The 14675-nt window shown below is 41.8% G+C and overlaps 1 protein-coding gene across 1 annotated transcript in view; it reads right to left on the bottom strand.

Annotated features, from left to right (window-relative positions):
* LOC128339399 (ALK tyrosine kinase receptor-like) overlaps positions 1-14675 on the bottom strand; it is a 168506-nt gene that overhangs the window by 110495 nt on the left and 43336 nt on the right. Inside the window, exon 2 of the mRNA XM_053283229.1 lies at positions 9974-10101. Within this exon, the coding sequence (XP_053139204.1) occupies positions 9974-9992 (19 nt within the window). The 5' untranslated portion in view covers positions 9993-10101. The remainder of the gene's footprint in view (positions 1-9973; positions 10102-14675) is intronic.

Raw genomic sequence — 14675 nt, forward strand, 5'->3', positions numbered from 1 at the left:
GACCACCTGATTTGGTACTGTTGCTACGTTGCCAATGACAAACATAAATTTAATTATGGCAACCTCCAGAGCCAATAAGAAGATGAAGTTATTTCCTCTGTACTTGCTCAAAGAAACCACCACTCTCATTCAACATACAGTAAAAACATAATCAGAGCTCTGTTGAATCAGACCAAAGGTCCATCTGTGCCAGCAACCTGCTTCCCACAGTGGCCAAACTGCTGCCTCAGAGAAGCCCATAACAAGGGCTTGAAGGCAATACCCTTCCTCTATTGTTACTCCAGACATACTGGTATTCTGTGGTATACTATCTTTGAACTTGGAGGTTCCATACAGCCATCATGGCTAATTAACTCTTCCAAATCAGCACATTTGATGTCAAGATCTCGTGGTAGGGCAATATAACTACTACTACTAATGCAAGGACTGAAAAAAATAATGATTAATTGGTAGTCTGTTAAGTATGGGGTTTTCTGGTGCTATTGTTCTCTTGCAGTTGTAACTCCAAAAGTGTTGGGGTTTGCTGCAGCCCAGTGAGGGAAAGCTGGAAGCCAGAGGCAGTGGGCCATGGCAAGACAGATGGCCAGGGTCAAATGAAAAAAAGAGTCCTCACTGGAGAAATGGGAAATGTTGGTGCTGAAAGGTGCAGCTATGACAGGGCCTGGGGTGCCCTCAGGATGAGGCATGCCGAACAAAGAGAATGGTTGCTACCAGTCCCAATCTGTGAACCCTTGCATTGAAAACTACCATGGTTATATCCCCTCCAAAACATCATGAACATTAGTATGTCTTCTCATTTACGAGTTTATTATCCACCAACCATTCTTCCAATGGAGTATGCAAGTAATCATTTCCACAGGCTACTGACTTGGAAGAGGATCACTGTCATTTTCAAGGGGGGGAAGAGAGAACCTTAATTGCGTTGTTCTACAGCTGATGCTCTTTTGTTCATCACCCCCCACAATTTAGGCTCTTTCTAGCAACCATCACTTCTCACCCTTCCAAAGCTTATTCATCATTCTGCCGTCCCACTCTGTAATGACCCTCATTCACTCTTCTCTAATTTAAGCGAACTGTTCCAAACCTAATGGACCAATTTTCATCTGATCACCTCGTTTCTCTGTCTTCGCATCTGGTCTTTCATTTAATCATTTTTTACAAACTGATTGATTGCCTATTTAATCATTTTGTTTAATTAACTGAAAGATCAACTATTTGTTTACGTGAACCGTCTGCCTGTTCAGTCAGCCACTCATTTACTAATTCTTTTTCAGAATTGACAATTTGATTAGCCCCAATCACTTAGTTTAATTTACTTCATTAATAAATGAAATTCTTGCCTATCCTAAAACCTCCTAACTTGTCAACCTCCTTTCACATTTAACTGCTCCACAATTACTTGATTCCCATAGCTCATTTTTACTTTTGCTCTTGCAATGATAAAAGTGTGTGTGTGCTGGTGGGGGAGGGAATACAAAATCCCTCCTCTAGCTGTGAGGAGTCCTGGGTAGTCTGCCACCATCCATTTTTTTATTAGATCAGATTTACCATTCCAAGGAAATATTCTGGGAGAGTAAAGTGGCAAACCCCTCCCTACAAGCAAAGCCTGAGTAGTCTTAAGCCTTCAAGAGGCAGGACCCAATAATGCATGATACTCCATAACAAGGATTTGTTAAAAATTGGATGATGATGATGATGATGATGATGATGATGATGATGATGATGATAAAATAAAAACAGCTTTATTTGTTAGCTGCCCCATAATAAATTGTTCTCTGGGTGGCTTACAATAAAACATCAAAATATCAAATAAAAACACATAGTGCAATGAATCACAACAGGCGGGGGAGGAGGACAAAATACAATACAAAGCTATTTATTTATTTATTTATTTATTTAAAATCAATTTGATAAAGAAAGCTATAGAGGCAGCAACAGTAGCTGCTTCCATCCAAGTAAAACCCTTCCCCAGGAACTACAAGAACCATGCAGTCAGATCCAAGCACTTAAGCAAAAATAAATTCCCTGACACGTCTAGTGAACTGGTCCTTATCCATCCTACTTACTTCCAGGTAAGGAACTCCCAGTTGATTCCCTATCCAAGCCTGTTAGACTCCCTTTGTCCTACAGTAGTTGCTGATCAGACTGTTGGAGATGAACTTCCAGTGCATCGACCTTTTGCACCAACTGTCCTAATAACCACTAGGGGCACTGGGAGTAGAGACAGTGAGTCAGGGTCTCCCTATCTGTCCCTACTCTATGACCCCTGAACTGACTCTGCAGCACTTCCTGTGCTGAGTCACAATCCTTCCTTTCCTCCTAGAGAGCAGATGGAAACATCTATCTCTCTCTCTCCTTACATATCCACTATGTAGTCCTTTAGATTAGATATAGGTATTTCCTGTCTAAGTGTATTTAACCAATAAATGTTTAGTGTTTAGTCACACAAGGATCTCCATGTGTTTTCTCTAAATAGCTGCAATATCCAAACCATCCTCTGCTACCTACTCTGTAACTGGAGTGTGTGCTCATTCCTTAGTGCTCTGTTGTTTTACCTATTGTGGGTAAAAATCAACAACCTCTAACACAGACCTCCTTCAGAAGCCTCCAGAGAAGAACTGAGCTCTAACATGCCCCTCCCCTACCTCTCTATAGGCTGTTGTCCAGTTAACCCTGCTCCTCCCTCTGGATCGGGCCACAGATATTTGATTCTCTGGAGCTTTCTTCCTTATCTGGAGAGGCCCACCCTCCAAGGAGATACTCTAATTGAGACCTAGTCCTCCCTGAATCCTGACTATCACTACACCTCCTCTTCTCCCTCATTCTCGATTTCTTTTATTTCTGTCTCATTCCTAATTCTTCAAACACCTTGTTTTGATATTCCCTCTCATTCCATCTGCTTTGCTCTTCTTTCCCTTTTAATATCCAGGGTCTAGAACAGGGGTGTGCATGGAATGGATTTTGTGTTCCAAGCTCAGAACAGAACGCCAAACAGGCCAAATGTTCCAACTAAAACATTGGGGTGACCCAGTGTTTCGATGGAACATGCCCATTCCATTCGGAACGTTCCGAGTGCTCCAGCTTAAAAAACACAAAAAAACAACCCAACATAGTGAGGGCAGTGCTGGGGGGTGGCGAGAGATACCTTTAACATCAAATCAATCCAAGCGCTTATCAGTGGTACTGTGGGACACTTCGGGGCACCACTACTGCAGGGCTCTGGCCTGTATCCCACATGGCATCCCACATGTGCATGCACAGAGGCCATGTGAGCTCCAGAGATGAACTGCCATTGTCACGAGGGATACAGGCTAGAGCCCTGTGGCAGCAGTGCCTTGCAGTGCCCTGCAGTATCACTGGTAATTGCTTAGATTCATTTGATGTTAAAGGTACCTCTCGCTGCCCCACAGCCCCGCCCTCACTAGGTTAATTTTTTAAAGCCAGAACACTCCGAACATTCTGAATGGAACAGGATTGTTCTGTTCTGAGTTTGGAACAGGAGCCTCTTTTCAGGGGTGTTCTGTTCCAAGCATGGAACACTCGAAATGGCCCATTCCAAGTCAGAACGTTTCGAGCTCAGAATGTTCGGCACATCCCTAATTTAGAAGCCTGCTCAAAAGTGCACAGTTTGGGGCCACACTAACTTTTGTTTGTTTGCATAATAAGTTCAGTGTTTTAATAGTTTAGTTTGGCTCCAAAATGTTTGTGTGGAATCCTCCCCAAGACTGCACACACAGTTGAGGTTGTGATTCCACATCCCGCCCCCCACCCAGTTAGGATCTGGAGTGGTGGAAATAGAAACAGAGGGAAAGCCATCCAGGTTGTTGGCTGTCACCACATGCTGTGGCAGAGAGTTCCACAAGTGGATCACGTGTTGTGTGAAAAAGTACTTCCGTTTGTTGGTCCTAGACCTCCTGGCAATCAATTTCATGGAGTGACCCCTGGTTCTAGTGTTGTGTGAGAGGGAAAAGAATTTCTCTCTCTCCACTTTCTCCACACCATGCATGATTTTATAGACCTCTAGCATGTCTCCCCGCAGTCATATTTTTTCTAAACTAAAAAGCCCCAGGTGTTGTAGTCTTGCCTCATAAGAAAGGTGCTCTAGGCCCCTGATCATCTTGGTTGCCCTCTTCTGTACCATATCCAGTTCAACAATGTCCTTTTTAAGATGTGGTGACCAGAATTGTATGCAGTGCTCCAAGTGTGGTCACACCATAGTTTTGTATAAGGACATTATAATGTTAGCAGTTTTATTTTCAATCCCCTTTCTAATGATCCCTAGCATTGAATTGGCCTTTTTCACAGCTGCCGCACATTGAGTCGACACTTTCAACAAGCTGTCCACCACAACCCCAAGATCCCTCTCCTGGTCCATCACCGACAGCTCAGATCCCATCAGCATATACTTGAAGTTGGGGGTTTTCGTCCCAATGTGCATCACTTTACACTTGCTAACACTGAACCACATTTGCCATTTTGTCGCCCACTCCCCCAGTTTGGAGAGATCCTTTTGGAGCTGCTCACAATAGACCTTTCGGTATAAGTGGAATTCCAAGTTTCTTAATGCATCTGGGACTACATAATTTTCCACAGTGTTGATTTACCATTTCCTGGACCATCCCTTCTTTTTACTTGTGACTCTGGTTCAATCCTAATATTGTCTTCTGAAATTAACTCTATTTTAAAAAACCTGGAAGTATTTTGAACTCCCTCGATGATTTCACTTGGACTGGCACAGCACAGAGTTGCTAGCAATGCAATCGCGATGCAAAACAAGGACTGATTCCTGCCTCCCACCAGCACACTGTAAAAAATATCAATTCCGTAATGCATTTAGTTGAGAAATGCAAGAGGATACAATCACCCCGCAATCAGGCCTGTAAAATTTCAGTACAACATCCTAAGATAAAGAAAATGGGCAGCGGTGGTATGGTGAAATTGGCAAATCAGCCTGGCAAGTCAGTCCATACAAACAGCTCATCACATGAAACAATCTCCAAACAACATGTTTGATGCAACATTCTCCACCGTTTGGCTTTTAAGTCACTGCTTATTTATGTGAACCATACATTAGATTTAAGGTGTACTCGGTTCTGCTGAACAATAACATGATTAAATTAGGTTTCTAGACCACTGTCTATTTTAATCTAATAATCTTTTCAGAAAATTTTTTAAAAATGAAAAGAGACTGCAATCCACTTGTGAACAGGTTTACTGCACAGAACTTTCTCATTAAGTTAGAGCAACATTTGGGGCTTGAAATAACCTCTTTCTCGGTGAGGTATTACTGTCCTACAATTTCAGTAAATCCGAGCAGTTAAAACGCCACAGAAACTAAATGGCCCCAATTAATGGTAATAAAAATAAATTTGATGCTGAGAAAGAAGATAACGGAGTTCATCTCCTTACACTGAATCAACAGCTTTTCTATTAGGATAGGCTTTAATTTAAGGGCAAGGGCAAAATTAAAATCATATGTAGTGAATTTTTTAAAAGAGATATTCTTTATGGCTCTGACCGCTTTCAATTTCCAATTGAGGCAAAACAGAAAGGGGGAAATTCTCTTATGCCTCATGGGTTCAAGACTGCTGTGTGTCATTAATACTTGAATTTTAAGGGATGTTTTAATTTAATCTGTGCACTGGTGTGACACAGTAAGGACCAATTATCATTTTTTTCCTTTTTCAAAAGCACAGGTACATTCTTGGGAGATACACTGTTATCTAGAAATCACATGTCATGGTGGAATTACAATGCATATGTCTATATGTTTCCTTTGTTTCCACATTTGTAGTTCAGGATCCTCCTCTTGCATCATAAAACAGATGCATAGTTCTTAATTAAGCTGAAATTTCAGACTTAAGAGCTATGATTCTGAATGCAAAGAAAAGGATGGATTTCTATATTGGTTATAGGAATGTGTACAGAACTAGTTTCATGCACTCCCGGGAGAGTGGGGGGGGCGTTTCTTTAAAGGGCAGGGGAGGCACTGTCTACCTGCCAGGCCCTTCCCTGCCACTTTCCCCACACCAGCGCTCTCGCAAAAAGTGGGCGTGTGGGTCTGCAGTTTTTTTTTTAAAAAAAACTTTTCGAACCCTGGACCAACTCGAACTCAAGTCGAACCCGGGGTGGCAGGGGAGTTGGAGGTGCACAGAAGCCAGTTTTGTGCACACCCCTACTAAGTGAAACTTGGAACTCTCTCCCAAGCTCTGTGCAGGTGCCTGCAATGCTGACAAGATTTGGGGCTCTGAGCAATTGACTGGGGGTCTGTGCACCACGGTCCAGCCCTTAATGATGCCCCTGGCTTAGGATTTCAAATATATAGTTATTTGACACAAAGGCACTTTAGCAGCAGTGGAGAAAAGAGTGGTTTACCATTAAAGCTAAAATGACACCCTATGCATGGCAAGTGGGACTACACATACAGGGGTGAAAGAAATGTGTAGGGGCTGTGAATCCCCGATTTCTGTGGAAGGGGGCCATTAGAGGCTCTCTTCACGCCCCTGCAAGTCACATAGTGTTGTGGGAATGTTCCAGTAGAGCAGCCCTCACAGCTGCTGCTGGAGAGACAGCAGAGTTTTGCTTGCTTGTAGCGTTGAACATGGAGTGCCAATTAATAGGATTACAGCTGAGGAACTTCAGATGTTAACTTTATAAAACAACACTCAGAAATATGCCTTTCCAGTTACACTTCCAAGCATGAAATCCTGAAACTAATTGCTTCCTCTCAGACCTGCTGAGTTCGAGAAAAGATGCTTTTATCACACATGCCATACCACTAAATGCTACAAAGATTTTACAAGCATTGTGCCTCTTTCTCCCATTCTTACACAAATAAAATCCCCTGCTTAGCTTAAGTTTAAACAATTACTTGTCATTCACTTGAACGTATTACTAAGGCCTTTAATTTAATTAACATTTTTGGATGAAATAATTCAGTAAATTAATTACTCAACAAATGAAAGAAAGTATTAGTAAGAAAACCATTAAATGCCATTAATAAGTCAATACATTACTCAGGAAATGAACTCAGCTTTTATTACTAGAAATTGCCATCAATTACTAAATATTGCTGTAGCAATTACTGTACTTGTGGAATGGACAAATTATTGGGTGACTGTTAATAATGTCAGTTACAAATTACAATGGCAGAAAAGTGGTTAGTAAATCCTTTGCTCTGAGTTCACGTATTAGCGGGTAACTTGTCACAAAATGCTCACTCCTTTTTAAAGAAATATGAAGTAGGATTCGCAATGCTTCTTGCTGGGGCAATGTTAACTGCTGAAAATGCTTATCCTCTTAAAAAATAAAAGCAGCATGGTCAAATGAATTAAGCAAAGCTTAGAGGTGATGTATATTTGTCTCCACTGTCTGCCCCCAGAAGGCTCTTGAGAGATGGAAAGTTTTTCATGAACACATTCTATAGTTTGCATTCATGATACTAAACACTGCTTTTCAAAAGAGGATGGATTTTAGCTCTGTAGCTACAAAGATGTAACCCATAGCTTTAACTTCCAGGATAGTCTTTACTTCAGCATGCTTCTATTGACAAATAATGGCTAATAGGACATAGTAACACCGCAAGGGGCACAGAATCAGTTCAAATCATTTAGAACATTCTTCCTTACAGAAAATGATGCTGTGAGCAGATTGTGCTACTGCAGACATCAGGATGGGTCCTCAAACTATTATTAAGATAGTTCTATATATATATTGCACATAAAGAGAAACAAGAACAGTTTGAGACTGCTAAGGGAAGAAGGAATTTTGTATGAGAGGGAAGAGAGAGTGAAAGGATACGTTTGCAAGCTGTTCCATTTTGTTCTGGGAAGTTGCTGTTGTGTTTTCCATGAGGCATTTTGTGTGAGATTGTATTGTATCTGGTTGCTTCAGTTTCAGCCTCTGCCTGGTGAGAGTGGATGGGACCTATGCAGAGTTGAACAGCTATGGAGTGGAGCCACAGCAGTGTGAGGTTCAATCTAGGCCAGCTGTTTCTTAAGAGACACAGAGGTCTGGGAGCTTGTGACAAAGAATGGTGTTTTCTGTGGGAGCTTAATAGAGAAGTGTACAAGAGAGGAAGAAAAAGCACCCAGGAGCTTCAAGCACATGAACAGCAATGGAAGTGCTGTGGTAACCTTCAGGGAATGTGCCATGTTTGCTTACCCACCTCAATCAAATAAGAACTACAATTGTTTCAAGTGCAAGCTTGAAGCCCTACTGGAAATGCTCAAGGCATGCCTTGCTACCCTGAAATGTATGCAGGAAGATAAGAAGTTCCTAAATAAGACCAATGAAGCTCTCAATGAACCACCACAGGAGGAAGATTATGGTAGTCATATGGTTAAGTGTTGCATCATTAATGGAATTGCACAGTTGGAGTCCTTTTAAGGATCCTAATGGCAGACATGTCTCTTTGCTCCATTTACGAAATGGAGCAGAATATATATCATGTGGTTGCTTCATTGTTCCATTGTTGAAACTTGGCTTAAATATGGTTTGCTTTGCTAAAAATGACACATCCCTGAACTACACACACCTCAAATTAAAATTCCAAAGGTCAACCATTTCCCCTGAGCTTTGATTGCTGGCAAGTGGCTCTTATAATCTTCCATTAGCTATTTCGACCATGGGAGTCAAGCTCAATCACATGATAGCGTAGATTTGATTCCAATGCAGCTTCAAGAGGCAGCACTCACCTTGTGCCTTCTATCTTCCTCCTCCTTCACCCTCCCCCCCCGTCTCTCTCCTCTTTTTACACCAGAATGTGCTTAGGGGAAGGTTGAATTTTTTAATTTTATTTTTAGAAGAAATTCTGAACAGCATACTTCCCTATGATCTGCAGATACCAGATTTTGCATGGATAATTCTGTCACTTAGATTAGCAGAATGTACTGTATTTTACACCAAAATATGCTCAGGGGGATATTGTTTTTTGTTTTGTGTTTTGGAAGAAATTCTGACCTCCTGACCCACTGACCTGCGGATACACAGCCAGCCAGCCGGTTCACTAGTTCTCCTCCCCATCACCCAAGGCCTGCCTCAACCAACCCTAAAGGTCGGACAGCGCTCAGTGAAAGACATTCAGATATTCTTCTTTTGTTTCTCTCATGGCTTGAATCTTTCAGTCTGAATTTCCAATCTGGGTTTAACAAACTATCAGCAGACACTACATATTGATATGAGTTAGTTACCTAAACACAACTGGACAACTCCCACCAAGATAATCCAATAAGCTTCATCGGGGTGCACCTAGGTAATTTTGGCACCCAGACCAGACCTTCTGTGATCCCCCCCGCCACCGCGAGGCCCCTGCCACCGTTGTGAGGTCCCCCCCCCACTGTGAGGCCCCCAAAACCTACTTTGGGGGGTCTCCAAGGTCCAGGAGCTTAAAGCACCTCTGAGCTTCATGGCTAAGCGGAGTTTCAAACCCACTCTAACCACTGCAATACATTTGCTCTGCAGCACCTATCATGACATTGAGCTGATCATGACTAGCCCTGCTGACCACAGCAACACAAGTAACAATAAACCACCATAATGAGTCTTAATAGCACAAAAAGATTAAATTCTCCCCTACTTTTTGCTTTCTTTAAAAAAAAAGTTGAAATCAACATTTTTCTGTTTTTTTTCTGCTTCAGTCCATTACAGAAATCAACACCTTCTTCAGTCCATTACAGAAATCAGAACACAGTAATAAGTGATGCCACTAATAATTTTCTTAATGTATTCAATGACCAAAGCAGCACCATATTGCTGTTACTGATGAGACACATGTTAGACAACCCTAAAAATGGAATAGGTGGATTTTGGGATTAGGATGAAGGCTCTTAATGGATTCTCTTAATGAATGAAGTAATTTCCCCATGCATTACTACAGCCTTAGAATTTTACAGCATGAAGAATAGGCTATTACCCTCACAGCCCAATATCAACAGATTACATTATTAGGAAGGAAGAAACGTAGGACCTTTACCTGTGCTGCAGTTCTTCATTGAAAGTGAATCAATGGCAGCTACACTTCGGTTCCCACTAGCAATATATTCCAAGGAGATCCGAAAAGGTTTCTCAAGATATCCAACTTTTTCTTGGAGAAGCACCCATCTGTTTTCATTGCACAGCAAGAAGAAAGAACACAGAACATTAATTTATTACAGTCCACGACCAGCCAGAAATTACAATAATCAACAGTTACAGGCAACATAACTTAAAATACTCCGATACTAAATAATAATTAATAATGCTGAATAATACCAACTCACCACCAGAATAAGAGTCAGAAAGAAGAAAATTTACATAAAAGTCATCCGGCCTGCCTGGATAGTGTAACAAAATTGGACCAATAAGAAGAGAATGCATATCTCCATAAAATATTACTCTATACAGTAATACATGCTCCACTGACCCAATCATGCCTGAGTGGCAGGAGCAGAGCCATTGGGAGAGCAAAGGACAAATATGGTAAGGAAGAGGACTAGCTTGTAGGAGAAACATTTCCAAACACAACTGTTCCACATCCGCTCCATCTGGGTTGCCTTTCTACTGGCTCTCTCTTGCATAAGGCTTAAAAAAAAAAGCTTTAAGAGTAAAGATTGCTAGAGAACTGAAATTTTTCAGGTAATGCATAACACCAGCTAATTACACTTTTATCACTCTATTCTGTCACAATTCTGTGCTTGGAGATCTCTTACAGATGTCTTCTTGCGATTTAAAAGAAGCACAACTTTTCCCCACTCGTGAATGGAGCTGTGAGATATGGAACACAGGCATGCTTTAAATACCATCCCCCCAGCCAATCTGAATCTGTTTCAGAGCAATAAGATTATCTCAAGAGGTTGTTCAGTAGTTGTATTTTGCTTCAGTCTGACAAATGGCATCTCCTTCCCAACACTATTATGAGTTTTAAAGTTAAAAATGAGGACATTCTCCTTATTAGTTTTATTCTGATTTTTGTTTTTAAAAACCTGAATTCATGGAACTGGATATCAAGGGCCAAGTGCTCAGACTTAGAAACACAGGAAGCTGCCTCATACTGAGTCAGACTATTGGTCCATCTAGCTCAGTATTTCTACTCAGACTGGCAGCCGAATCTCCAAGGTTACAGGCAAGAGTCTCTCCCAGCCTTATCTGGAGATGCCAGGTAGGGGACTTTTGTGGGAGGCCACAACATCTGCCATTGTGAAACTACTTAACATCAACAAGAGGTTGTCTGTTAATTTTAGAATCGAGAATAAGAGCATACAATTTGTCCAGTATGCTGACTCATCACAGCTTCACTTTTTGGATGTACTGGTCAAACGTTTGGGTCCACAGCTACATACCTCTCTATTAATTTCAGTGGAATGACACCAGAGGAAAGATAATGTACAAGCTACAGCCAACATGTGGCCATCCTTTAAATCACTCCAAGCCTCTGTATGTAAAGCACCTTAGAAAATCTTCTCCATATCACCACTGCTCTTTTTTGGGAACACAGATTCACATCCTCACAAAGGATGTGCATTAGTAGGGTCTGTGGTGACACAGCAGGAGGCCTTGCGCAACACCCCAAGACCTCTTGTGTCCACATTGCTGTGCAAGGGTGCTAATATTTCTGAGTGCTGCTCACACTCTGGAAGGACTCTGTAAAAGCAGAGACATGTCACTGAGCGCAAGATTGTACAAGGGCTCCCACTGCACCCCGCACTCTACGTGGGGCTGCCCTTGAAGAATATTTGGAAACTGCAGCTAATGCAAAATGTGGCAGCTAGGATCACACCACGACCATTTAGAAAGAGAACTGGTTACCAGTTTGTTTCCAGGTCCAATTCAAGGTGCTGGTTTTGACCTTTAAAGCCTTTAACGGTTTGGGTCCTGGATACCTGAGAGACCACCTGCTCCCAAGGGTTGCTGCCTGCTTGAAGAGGTCATCCGAGGGGGCTCTGCTCCGGGTGCTGACAACGAAGGAGGCTCAGCTGTCATGCATGCAGGACAGAGCCTTCTCTAGCTGCCCCCCGACTCTGGAGTGCTCTCCCGGTGGTTATTCACGCCTCGGACTCCATCACAGTTTTTAGAAAGCGTTTGAAATCTTGGCTTTTTATCTAGGCTTTTATATGATTGTCTCTACTGCTGCTTCTTTGTATTTTGTATGGTTATTTTATGCTTGTATTTTATAAATCTTTTTAGTCAGATCTATGTTTTAACATTTTAGTGTATATTTTTATGGTGTATTTTTTTATAGTCTCGTTTTAATTTCTGTGTGAACTGCCTTGGGATTGTTTTGATGCAAGGTAGTATATAAATTTAACAATAAATAAATAAAAATAAAACCCCTACAGATCTTAACAAGTGCATGTTGGCCATGGAGAAAAATGCTCTCTTCAGAAACTGGATTGCTATAAATCATCTATGCAGCCGCTGTTCCAAACTCAGGCAGCAACCACAGTATATTTACTGGCAGTGACAAAGGTTCATTGGGTGGGGTTAAAGCACACCTTTTTCTGTAGTTGGGGTCCTATGATGATGAAAGTGAACAGTATCGAGCTGTAGTAATTTCTTGTCATCTCCAGTTCATTAGAACTGCTCTGGCAGCCTGACCCAGGTCTCTTCCTTCTGTATCTTCAATCCTGAACCCCCCGTTCTTGGCTACGGCTACACATGGCTACAGCAGCTACAGTGCTATAGTGCATTTGAAGATATAAAGGGCATTCACACAAGCAACCCTAGCTGGGTACGGCTGCTTGTGTGGAGCGCCAGGATTGGGACTGATCCCGGAGTTGCCCCGTCGGGTAGCCCAGGTTTTTTACCCAGGCTAAAAGTGAGGTAGGAGGATGTGCATGTGCCCTCCTTCTGTATGGCCTATGGCTGTAATAAACTGATTAATGTGCCCTCCTATTCCACCACTCAGTCGTGTGGCGGAATGAGCTGCCAGCAGCCCATGCTACCATAGAGGCTATGGGAAGGAGCACGGTGGCCTCTAGAATGACTTCAATGGACTGTGAAAGCAGTGTGGTGCATTGTGGGCTTTTTGGAGCCTGGGCATCCTTCCCATAGCTCTCTGTTACTGTGCCACTCACTACAGCGGGCGCTCATCTGGGAGTGCAGCAAGCAGGGCAGCAGCGGCTGTCATGTGAGGAAAGGCAGGATCAATCTTATCCTCCCCTCCCAGAAAATGAGGTCGTGTGAACAACCTCACAGGCTCAATTTCTGGCCAAGGATCTTGAAATGCTAGCTATACCCACTCAGTTTGACCGTCTAAGGGATAAACTGTTGGGAGCTAAAAAGTTCCGAAACTTTGTCCCCCCCCCCCATACTCGTGAACATGTCTGTTCTTTGGACTCTTTAATTTCTCTTCACGTATTCTTCTGGGTCAACAAATAGAAAAAGACAAAGGAAATAAGATTTCATGTTCAGCTTGCTGCAGTTGGTCATCAGGAAGCAAACAAAAGAACAGGTGTCTCAAAAAGCCTCTTATTAAAATGGTCAAAACCACTCCAGCTGCAATTTAAAACAAAACAACAATAACAAAACAAAACAACCCTCAGTGTGGTTCCCTGCGTTGCATTCAAACAATATTAGATATTTATAGAAGTATGTTGCAATTGCCCAAAGTAAATTTAAGAAGACCATGCAAGATATTTTTCTTAGATTAGTAGGACAACGTATTATGACTGCTACTTAACAGCCACTCTCCACAGAAGTTGCTCTTTTCCTGTGGTATCATCCCCCCCCCGGTTACATGATCTCTGAGGTAGTAAGGTTATATCCCTTGATAAGCTTGCCTCCATATGTGGTTACTGGCTCTATGCAGAAACAAAGTTTCATTGTAAGAGAATTCATATATTAAAGAGACAGAGTGAGTAAAGTGTCAGCATTTGACTGGAGAGGAAGGCTATTTTGTATATTTATCAATCCGCCCACCCCAGAGCAGGACTAGGAATAAAAACTCTGCTCATGGCAACTCATATTTTAATCTACCTCACAATAAAATCAGATCATTTCATAGACATGATCCTGATCTCCTTGGAAGAAGGGTTGAGTATAAACGTGATCAATTTATTTTGTGATAATTACAACCATTTCTTGATATCTGAATGTTACCCTCAGTCACCACATTGTAGCAAAGAGAATACCAAACAATGGAAGCAAAGTTGAAAAGCAATAAGTCTATCATGCATTGGCTATCATCCATTATGAAAGTTATAACTAAATTGAATTACTCTTGGATGTAGTAAAAAAGAGGTAAGACAAAATACATTGGTAATGGAATCAGAATTTTTGGACATAATTTCTGATTCCATTACTAACGTATTTTGCGTGTTTCAGACACGACCTATAATATTAAAGGCTTTTGTAAAAACATGGCCTTATAGTAGGAGATGTTCTCTTGCCAGTGGGTATAGTATCTATATCGTCTTGAAAATTAGCTTATGGCTACAGTCACTGAAAAAACCGTAAAGGTAAAGTGTGCCGTCGAGTCGGTTTTGACTCCTGGCGACCACACAGCCATGTGGTTTTCTTTGATAGAATACAGGAGGGGGTTACCATTACCATCTCCCATGTAGTATGAGATGATGCCTTTCAGTACCTTCCTATATCGCTGCTGACCGATATAGGTGTTTCCCATAGTCTGGGAAACATACCAGTGGGGATTTGAACAAGCAATCTCTGGCTTGATAATCAAGTCATTTCCTAACATG

Source organism: Hemicordylus capensis, chromosome 1, assembly GCF_027244095.1.
Source record: "Hemicordylus capensis ecotype Gifberg chromosome 1, rHemCap1.1.pri, whole genome shotgun sequence".
Classification (NCBI taxonomy): domain Eukaryota; kingdom Metazoa; phylum Chordata; class Lepidosauria; order Squamata; family Cordylidae; genus Hemicordylus; species Hemicordylus capensis.